This window comes from Chiloscyllium plagiosum, chromosome 29 (assembly GCF_004010195.1).
Source record: "Chiloscyllium plagiosum isolate BGI_BamShark_2017 chromosome 29, ASM401019v2, whole genome shotgun sequence".
Taxonomy (NCBI): Eukaryota; Metazoa; Chordata; class Chondrichthyes; order Orectolobiformes; family Hemiscylliidae; genus Chiloscyllium; species Chiloscyllium plagiosum.
In genome coordinates this window covers 33,714,406-33,725,617 of record NC_057738.1, presented here as the reverse complement: position 1 = coordinate 33,725,617, position 11,212 = coordinate 33,714,406, and the positions used below count along the sequence as shown (strand labels likewise).

The window sequence follows — 11,212 nt, the reverse complement described above, 5'->3', positions numbered from 1 at the left end:
ACTCACCGAGTCTTACTTTGATATTCACAACCTCCCTCCTGCTTTTCATTTCTGTGTATTCCTCTAGGCAGCTGAGAGTGCACTCACCCGAGTGGTAACTTTGAATAAGGCTAGCATAGTCAGCTGCTGTGCGGAGGGAATCTCTCAGTGTAGTGATGTCTCAACAAATTGAACTCCTCCTCCTCTGTCTACATGCATCGATCAACTGTTTGCCAAACCAAAACTGCATGTGGGTTTTATTTTCCCAAATCTCAACAATTGCAAAATGCAGTACAGCAGGAACTTCTTCTGCCCGAGTGTTCTGATAATTTCCGAATTAAAATTGCAAGTTTTCAGAGGCTATGTTACAAATTAGCAATATACAACTAGGTAGAGATGAAAGAGGCCACAAGGATAAGCATGAACTGTGCAGAAAAGCACAACAATTTGGCTGCTCGTTTGAATATGAAATATTAGTTTTATTTACCCAGATTTTTTTCACAGCTCATTTTAATTATTAACCTATAAAACTTTACAGATTGTACAGTTTAATATAGTTTAAACTACTGAACAAAAGTAGGTCCCACAGATGCAAAAATACTGTACCAATCCAAAGTAAAGGCAGATTTACACAATGTACAGCTCTCCACTAGGAAGGGGAGGTGATCATTTCTAAGTACAAACAAATAAACTGTACAAAAATAAGATTTAATTTCCATTCATACATTCAGAGAAGATTGCAAATGCAGATATCTATATCCAGTGAGACATCTGCAAACAGGAATTAGTAACCACTCCTAAAAGGAATGCACAATACTATTTACATGGGGCACTGTTAAGAATACCGCATAGTGTATCATAAAATAAGCGGTCACAAAAATCACCTACTTTTAAAGGTAATTTTTGGAAGGAGTTTTGCTTTGAATAGTGTGCCAAAAGGAATTTTTTAACTTATTAAATTAAGAAATAATGTTTCTAAAGTGGTACTAAAACATTATGAATACATAAAGCATTTTTGGGTGTAATATATCAATTTTAAACAGCAAAGAAAACACAAGCTCTTTCTATAATTTATCGCTCTCACCCGGAAACAGAAGTATAAGTTTATAGTTGATTAAAAAGAAAAAAAGCCTACACTTTAAAAACACTAAAACTAATCTTTAACTTTGTTTATTTCATATAAGATTCACAAAGAATCACTAATACTGCAAGGCAAGGTTTTTCTTAAAGAGCCAGTGGTTTCTTCATGCTTATTGGATAATAATGTACTAATATGTTCCAGAACTGGGTCAAACATTTACCACACAGCTCCTGAGCACATTTAACATGTACACATAAGTCTATAGATATCCCTCAGAAGAGTCTAAGGATTTATGTTAGACATTAGATCCACTGTCAGAACTTAGAATTTTCTTTTGATCTTTTTTATTGTCGAGGTATTTATAATCCTCTCTAGATACCCTAGATACCCATGACCATTCACTTTCTTTTAAAAACAGAGAGTGTTTATTTTTAAATTTAAACCAGCCTTACATATTCTCTATCAGTGAGAAGGAGGCTAGTTATTACCCGTCTTTTTTCCCCCTCCCCCTCTTAAGCTGAGTGTTTGTCCAAACTTTCCTGTCACAAACATATGCATTTGGATTTGGAAAGCATAGTAATGTACAGTGCAGTAATTGCAAATGACAAAAGCTACAGGATAAACAAAGACAACTGAAAAGTTTGGTAGTGCACACCAATTATATCCTTGTAGCTTTCTTTCCTGTCATCATTTGAGATGATGACAATACAGTTCTAGTTGCGATCTTCAGCTTCCATTTTCCAGCCTTTGCTCCTCAGCTTCTGAGCAGATATGACTCGAGAATGTCTTTCTACAGTTTCTCCCATCTCACATTTATAACCCAAAAAAGGGACAACCCAGCAGGAAAGAATTTTCCAATGAACAAGCATGTATTCAGAATTCATCAATTTTCTTCTGTAGGTATTTCAGCATAGAGTCCATCCCCTGAGAAGAGCTCCAGATTTTCCTCAGCACATCAGATTCATTTTCATTGGTTTGCTCCAAATCCCCCCTCATGGCATTTCTGACAAGAGCTTTGGATTCTTCAAGTACCTGGACAATGCAAAGAAATTCTTTTCAGAGTTATACCATTATTTCATGTATAATGTGAGAGAGCTTGGGGAATGAGTGATTCAGTTACAGCAGCATATTACACAATCTGTGGAGAGTCAATCTACAATCTCAGCAATGAAAATCTCCAATCAGTAGGGCAATTGCCCTGGATAAGTTAGCAAAATAAGTTTAAGCTTGCGATTATAATTGCATTGAACATGGGACTAAGATGACCAAGTCTGAAATTGCATGGAACAAAGTAATTCAGTCTCAACAAAAAAAAGTCACATGGTCATTGATCAGACATGCTATTATGAACAAAGTAGCTAGTTTCTATTTATATATTTTTTTCCCCAAGTTTATGCTTCATTAGTTCTGGGTTCAGCTGGAAGTTAGTACTTCATAAAGAAGCAGTTTTCCATCTTAGTAACATTACAGCCCTCTAGATTCAGTAATTTGCATTCTTGCCATGACTATCCATAAATGGTGGAAGATAAAAAGAAAACTGTTTGATTTGGGAATGGTGCATACCCATTAATCAGTGACAAAAAAAAAAAATTCAGTTTGGCCAAATTCAAATTTATATATAAAATATAAGTAGGAAAGTAAGTTGCGAAGAGGACATAAGGAGGCAATAAAGGGATATAGATTAAATGTGTGGCAAAGATCTATCAATCAATCAACTATAACATGGGAAAATGTAAAATTGCCAATTTTGGCAGGAAGAATAAAAAGAATACCATCTAAAGAAAAATTGCTTACAAAACTCAGATGCAGAAATATCTGGGTGTTTTAGTGCATGATTCACACAAGGATAGTGTCAGTTAGTTACAGTAAATTATTAGGACAGCTAATACAATAGTATTAATAACCGCAAAGGGAATGGATTACAAAAGTAGGAAGTATTCCTTCAGTCATACAAGAGCATAGGTGGAACCATATACGGAGTACTATATACAGTATTAGCAAATGCAGTGAAAGCAGTTGAGTAAGCTCACTAAACTAATATCTGGAATGGACAGGTTGTCTGGAGGAAAAGTTAGACAGCCTAAGCTTAAATGTGTTGGAGTTTATTGGGAAAAGTTATAGGGTGAATGTGGAAAGCATGTTTTCTCTTGTGGGAAAAATCTAGAACTAAAGCTAATTGCTTAAAATTAAGGGGTCGCCTATTTATGACAGATGTGGGGAGAGATTTTTCATTGGGTGGCCAGTCTTTAGAATTCTTCCGCGAAAGGCAGTGGAAGCAGAGTCTTTTAACATTTATAAGGCAGTAGATAGATTATTAAGAAAGATTAGCGGGATTGCAGGAATGTTGAGTAATCAGATCAAACAGTATTTGATTGAATGACAGAGCAGGCTTGACAGGATGATGGCCTACTTTTGCTCCTTGTTGATATAAAAATGTGAATGGCTGGAACAATTACTGATTTCACACAGAACTGACATTACACTGATATTTACCAACTTAGATTAGCTTGCAGAAACACTCTACATCAGTAACCATTAAAAAAATTGCTTTTTTATACATTTAAGGCTCAAATTCTGAAGTAAAATGCTGCATTTTTACTGACTAAGAGACTTGCATATTGGAAGCATCATTTCCTGACTTACAAGGGAATTACATGCGACTAGTTCCTTAATTCGGACCATAACCTCCTGACTGAATGTTCCAGGCCAAAAAACCTGCGATACCAATCCTTTTGCACATGCTTCTTGTGCAGTCAATTTTCGTCCACTGAACAGCATTTCATTAGCCTGTGGGGGAAAAAAAAAACGGAGAATCTTAGCATACATGACAAAAAGATTCTGACTAATATGGTTTGAATAAACCATTTATATACAACATTTGCCCTTTACTCAAATATTAGGCTCACACATCTGTACAATCAAAGCTTAGATAGTTATATATAAAAAAACATAGAGGAACCTCAATTATCCAAATACCAATTATCTGAACATTGGATTATCAGAGGGAGATCTCCAGGTCCCGATGGAAACATTACATCAAAAACATGTTTCCAACAGTGATCGCGTCTTTTGTTTACAGTGATTAAACTGGCACGGTCTCCAAATGACTGCCTGCCCTATCTCTCTCTCCCCACACTTTCCCTGGAGTCCTACATAGGCGTGTACCCTAAACCCTCCTTCCCCAGATAAAGTCTCCACCATTGTCTTGTACAGAGCAAATGTGGAACCTGTCAAAAAATTGCAGTAAAAAGTTGTGGGGGTGGTTGTGGCTGCGCGCCCGTGTGCGCGCGCTATTTGGAGACTCACCCCACAAAAGCAGCAGCAGTCTTGATGTTGGTGTACAGTCCCGCTTCCCCAGAGGGGACGGTGTTGGACAGGGTCGGGGGTGTGTGTGTGTGTGTGTGTGTTGCAGTCTCCTGAACAGGGAGCAGACTTTAAAAACTAAGCCTTAGAGGAACGGCATTTAAATCGATTATTATTTCTGTAATTCAATGTTAATAATGATCAACGCTTGCTATGCAGGGAAATAATACAAAAGTAGGAAGGTTGAACAAGTTTATTTTTTCCTAAGTTCTGCCTCAAGCAATGGGTGAACACCCAAAGCCTAAGCTTAGACTTTACTACTGAATAATTACGAACAGTGGGAAAGGAAAAAGAAAGGCAGGGAGAAGAACCCATTCTTTTTAAAAAAAACACAGATCAGGAGATGGTTAAATGGTGAGAACAGAAATTTACCCAAACATTCAACAAAAATCATTCAGACAGGACCTATTCTTTAATAAAAGCAGCAAGTGCTGCTGTAACTCAGCAGGTCTGACAGCATCTGTAGAGAGAAACTGGAAATATTTCAAATCCACTGACCCTTCATTGTTCTGAGAAAGGGTCACTGCACTTGAAACATTAACTCTGTTTTTTCTCTCTCCAGATGCTTCCAGATCTGCTGAGTTTTTCCAGCACTTTGTTTTTATTTCCTATTTCTAGCATCTGCAGTTCTTTGTTTTATTTCACAGCTCTTTTATAGAGTCTGCTCAGCTCATGCTTGCTCAAGTGCAAATGGTAAATAAATATAAAGACATGGAATAGCACTGATCTTTACTACCCATGAAAATTGTAGTTAAAAGCAGACTTATAGGAAAAATTGTATTTTCTCTCTCTCCCCTCATCAAGAATGTATAAAACAGCTTCACTGAAATTATCAACAGTCTACCTTTAAAAAAGGGCAGCATGCTTTCTTGCTAGTTACCAATGAAATGTGACAACTGATAAAAGGTGTGCCTACTTCAAAGTAGGGAACACTTGTAGTTTAGTTTTTTTTAAATTTCGAACCAATGTTGTAGTTTTCAATAACAGTTGCAAATTTCTAGAAACTATTGGCACATCACAGAATATAAAACATGCAGCTTCAGATGGAGTTTATTAATACAAATCAACAAGTTGGACAAATATGACAATGAATTTAAAAAATTGATAAACAGGGATGACACTCTAATGTGCTACATAAACACTTTTAGGAAAATTAGGGATACTAGTTAATGATCCAATCCAGCAAAACAATTGAAAAGGGAAAGAGAGCGCTTCGCGGGAAGTTAATCTTTATACAGAAATTGATCAAAACACAAGATAATATTGGGTACTGAAGATAAAAACTGTGGAATCATTTGCCAGTTGAATCCAAAATGGGGAAGGATGGTCGACACCCAGAAACTTTAGAACATAGAACAATACAGTGCAGAACACGTCCTTCAGCCCTCGATGTTGCACCGACTTGTGAATTATTCTCAGCTCGTCCCCCTACACTATCCCAAAGTCATCCATGTGCTTATCTAAGGATTGTTTAAATCTCCCTAATGTGGCTGAGTTGACTACATTCTTCCGTGAAAGGCAGTGGAAGGTAGGGCATTCCACGCCCATACCACACTCTGCGTAAAGAACTTGGCTCTGACATCTGTCTTAAATCTATCACCCCTCAATTTGTAGTTATGCACCCTCGTACAAGCTGACGTCATCACCCTAGGAAAGAGACTTTCACGGTCTACCCTATCTAATCCCCTGATCATCTTGAATGTCTCTATCAAATCCCCTCTTAGCTTTCTTCTTGCCAATGAGAACAGGTTAAAGTCTCTCAGCCTTTCTTCAGAAGACCTTCCCTCCAGACCAGGCAACATCCTGGTAAATCTCCTCTGCACCTTTTCCAATGCTTCCACATCCTTCCCGGAATATGGGGACCGGAACTGTATGCTATATTCCAAGTGAGGCCAGCGTTTTGTATAGTTGCAGCATGATATTGCGGCTCCGGAACTCAATCCCACTACGAATGAAACCTAACATACCTTCTTAACAGCACTATCCACCAGGATGAGAGTGTGTCACTGACTAGGCCAATATTTATTGCACAACCCATAGGGCAGTTAAGAGTCAACCACAGTGCTTTGGCTTGGAGTCACATAGCCCAGACAAATTAAGGATGGCAATTTCCTTCCAAAAAGGACATTAGTGAACTAGATGGGTTTTTCCAACAATCAATGGATTCAATGGACTCCTAATTTCAAGATTTCTATTGAATTAAAAATTCCACCATCTGCCATAGTGGGATTCAAACTTGGGTCCCCAGAATATTATCTGGGACTTCTGAATTAATAGTCCAGTTGTAATACCAGAACCATTCCCTCTCCAAATATTTGTCCCATATATGCAAGCCATTATTATAATACATGTTTTTAATCTTTCCTAAGTTGTTGGAGTCTAATTTTAAAATCACAATGGGCTATAGATACACTGCCTGTTTTCAAAAATGTTTGCAGCATCTAGTAAAAAAACAGATATGCTCAGGCATTTCTTATAGATTGTTTCTCTTAACACTCAGTCATATTACATGGAAATAGAACCTTCAGTCCAATTCATCCATGCTGACCAGGTTTCCTAAACTCAACTCATTCTATTTGCCAGCATTTAGCGCATATCCCTCTAAACCTTTTCATGTACTTTTTAAATGTCAATTGTACCCACCTCCTCTGGCAGCTCATTTCATACACGCATCACCTTTTGTGTTAAAAGGGCCCTTTAGGTCCCTTTTAAGTTTCTCCCCCGCCACCCCACCACTCACCTTAAACCAATGCCCTCTAGTTTTGAATTCCCTTATCCTAGGGAAAAGACCTTGGCTATTGACCTTATCTATGCCACTCATTATTTTACAAACCACTATAAAAGCTCATCCTATAACCACCTCCACGCCAATGAAAAAAAAGATCTAACTTATCCAGCCTCTCAAACTCAAACCCTCCAAACCTGGCAATATTCTTGGGAACCTTTTCTGTACACTCTCCAATTTAATAATATCCTTCCTGTAGCTCAGCCAATTTCAGATTTTAAAACCAACAGTTATGACAAAATATCATTTAATAATAAAAAAAGTGACAGTTACCCACCATAAAGGTTATTATATTTTAAAAAGCTATACAGGGAATAAGTGGGTCAAAATGTAACTCAGGTAACATTAACCATAATTTCCACTCTACACTTAAGACCTATTTAAAGGTTGAATAGTGTTTTATTTTACTTTATCCTTTTATTTCTTTTAAATCTATACATCATAAATGCTCAGTGTTGCAAGCTTCTAAGTATTTTTGATGATTGTAGAATAATTAGCAACTTACCGAAGCTAACCCCATAATTCTGGGAAACGTTAGTGATGAACATCCATCCGGCGTTTGTCCGAAAGTAGTATAGGGAGTCTGAAACCATGCTTTCTCATTAGCCCACACCACATCACAAAGAGGTAATATGGAGGCTCCAAGACCAATTGCAGGACCATTCACAGCTACTATGATTGGTTTCTTAAACTGAATAAATGTATTGACAAAACTCCTAAACAAAAAGAAAACAAAGTCTTCATTCTTTGAATGGTTTCCAGATATGCCAATTTGTGTATTGGTTAGTAAATGGATGGGTTAAAGACCATTGACCTAAGCACAAATGAGCAAAATTTTAAAAATATTTAACAACAGATGTCTCAAAACTCTAGGATTTTAAAAATATTGATGACTTTTAAAAAACAAAAATGGGTAGATCAATCCTTGGGTTAATTCGGTATCTAATTCTGTCAAAGATCTCAGGCATACATTATCTATTTTCCAAGAAAAGCTATTCTAAATCAAGCTCTTAAAATTCCAAATTTGCCCATAATTTGAAAGGACCGCTAAATCAATCAAATAGTTTCATAATACAGTACAAAAACCTCAGATCAATGGAGTTATTTCCAATGTACCAACAGTTTTAATTGACCAGATTTTCACATTTCTTTACATGCAAAATACACAACTTCAATGACAATGTCGTGCAATGGATTTTCAGAAGGTATATACACACTACAAAAAATACTAAGGATGTAGGAACTTTTGAAGAAAAGCAGAAAACACTAGAAACACTCCTTGCCAGTTAGTATCTGCGCAGGTACACAGGATTTTTCAGATGGCACTGTCTCCTGCCCTGCCACCTGAAGATTCAGCAGAAAATGTATCTCCATTGATCACAAAAGCTACACAGCCATTTCATTCTCCAGGAATTATTAATTTGCTGGAAACAGAAATTCCAGCACCTCCAACCCAAGCATAATTCCTGCTTCGGGGAACTGTTGGTTAGTTTGTCTGACAGCTCTGTAGTCCAGTGTCAGTGTCAGCATTGGCCAGGACTAGAATTACAAAGAGTACCTAGATTCTGGATCAGAGCAGGATGACCTGTTGGCTTTGCGCCAAAGCCCCTTCTGGCAGTCTCAAAATTGAGGCTGGTCAAGAGCCCAAAACTCTATTAGTTCCTCAAAAAAAATCAATTATATTAGCAAACAATTACCTTCTTTTAAAACTGTGCTGACTAATCCAAACAGTTAGTCCTATCTCCCTGTACAGATTCCGGTAATGTGCCCATTATAGAGGTCAAACTAAAATAAAACAAAGAACTACAGATGCTGGAGATCTGAAACAAACAAAAACAATAATTACTGGGAGAAACTTAGCAGCTCTGGCAGCATCTATGGAGAGAAATCTTGATGTTTAAGCCCTGTATCCCCAATTCAAATCTAGAAACAACTAAGAAAAAGGTGGTATTTATGGTGATGGTGGCGGAGAAAGAGGGAAGTGAGGAGTGGCCGATAGGTCGAGAGAGGCTGCCACTTCAATACATGTATCCATGCCAACATTTCTGTCTCAGGCCTGCTGCTGTGCTCCAGTGAAGCTTGACACAAACTAGATGAACACTCCCCGCAACTTCCACTTAAGCACCTTACAGCTCTAAAGGACTTAAATTGATGGGTTGATAATGGAGTTTGATCATTTCAAAGCACAAACACACTTTTCCTTGTCTATTACCTACACCCACAGCCCAGTAATGTCATAAAGGAGTTGCTTTCAGAACATCCAATCCATTCTCAAAAACTCAGTCCTCAACACCAACTATTTATTTTCTTCCTGACTTACTATCAACAATCCCTTTGTATGTTTATCCTTCTTACTCTAAACACCCTCTCCACCCATCTACTCATTCCTTTACACCATCCCCAGGATCAGCATAAATATCATCTTTCCTAGTTGTTTCTAGTTCTGAAGGATCACAGGTCTTTGTTTCTCTCCACAGATGCTGCTAGACCTGCTGAATTTCTCTAACAATTTCTGCTTTTGTTTGATGTTGAAATCCGATTGACTGGCCTATAATTATTTGGTCTATCCCCAACTCCTTTTACATAATGGTAAAATATTCACAGACCTCCAATCCTTTGATGTTTCACCTACAGATATTTGTAATTTCTTCCGGTACTGAAGATCAATCAACCTAAAATATTAACACTTCACAGATACTGCCGACTGAGTCTAGCATTTTCTGTTTTTATCTTAGAAACACATACCTGATGGATTCAGTCATTTTTGTACTCTCCCTCTTTCGGTCATCTGTTAAGCGTCGAATGAAATAAATAAAATCAAGACCACAACAAAAGACACTTCCTACAGCACTCAGTAAAACCAATTTACTATCATCAGCTGCTGCAGTGTTCAGGGCACTTTGCATTTCCTTCATTACCTGTGAAAAATACAAAAACCTTAACTGAATTTAGCCAACATAAAATTTTAATTGCATAAACACTTAGATGATTCCATTCAACATTTAAAAACTTGTTTTGCTGGTTTCCTAAAGAGACTTGTACCTCATCCCTTAAAGCAACTAATTGAAAGAAGTTCAAGACACTGATGACACTAACTGGTACAAACAGTGCTGTTTCACTGGTGGAAAAGAATTGCATGCTTTCAGTTGAAATATTTCCTGCAAAGGACTGCAGCCTTCTGACACTGCAATATGCAGAGCTACAAATTTTGTGATAACTTTGTAAATCCAGGAAAAAGTATTTTCTGTGGAGACTCCCCAAATTCCAAATATAACCTCAAGCATCTCCTACTCTTACCATAACAAAAGAAGAGGAACACTCATCAGGAAATTTATGACCAAGCCCAAAGCTATATCATTTAAAAATAGATGATTTGACAGGATATGCCGAAGTACCCAATGCATATGCAAAATGCATTTTAAGTGTATTCTTTAAAAAGAAAGTGTGGGCAAAACTGGCTGGGGCAGCATTTATTGTCCATTTCTAATTACACTTAAGGTGATGGTAGAGAGTTGCCTTCAAGAATTGCAACGTATGGGGTGTAGATACATTGGACTATGAATAACCTATCCAATACCAAAGATCCAATTTTTATTATATTTAAAAACCAGTGTCTCAAGACTTTAAAAAATTCACTTGTGAGACATGGGTATTTCTGGCTGATAAGCATTTACAGGATTACTCATCCCTAATTGCCCTTGAGAAGGTGGTAGTGACCTACCTTCTTGAACTACTGTAGTGTGCTGTAGGTTTGACCTGCAATGTCCTTAGGGAGGGAATTCCAAGCAAATGTGAAGGAACAACAAAATATTTCCAAGTTAGCATGGTGAGTGGCTTGTGTGGCAGGTACAACTTCCCTTGTATCTGCTGTCCTTGTCCTTCTAAATGGCAGTGATCATGGGTTTGGAAGATGCAAGATGCTATCTAAAGGATCACTGGCAAATTTCTGCAGTGCATACTGTAGATGGTTCATGCTGCTGAGCAGTGGTGGTAGAGGAAGTGGA

General features: G+C 37.5%; 1 protein-coding gene across 4 annotated transcripts in view; it reads right to left on the bottom strand.

The window, feature by feature from the left end:
- Positions 1-1,007: 1,007 nt before the first annotated feature.
- Positions 1,008-11,212, bottom strand: part of cdyl (chromodomain protein, Y-like) — a 169,158-nt gene continuing 158,953 nt past the window's right edge. For all 4 annotated transcript variants that reach the window (XM_043719484.1, XM_043719483.1, XM_043719482.1 and 1 more), the window contains exons 4-7: positions 9,954-10,126; positions 7,714-7,924; positions 3,704-3,847; positions 1,008-2,092 (exon numbers count right to left, since the gene is read on the bottom strand). In XM_043719484.1, coding sequence (XP_043575419.1) covers positions 1,934-2,092; positions 3,704-3,847; positions 7,714-7,924; positions 9,954-10,126 — 687 coding nt within the window. In that variant the 3' untranslated portion in view covers positions 1,008-1,933. The remainder of the gene's footprint in view (positions 2,093-3,703; positions 3,848-7,713; positions 7,925-9,953; positions 10,127-11,212) is intronic.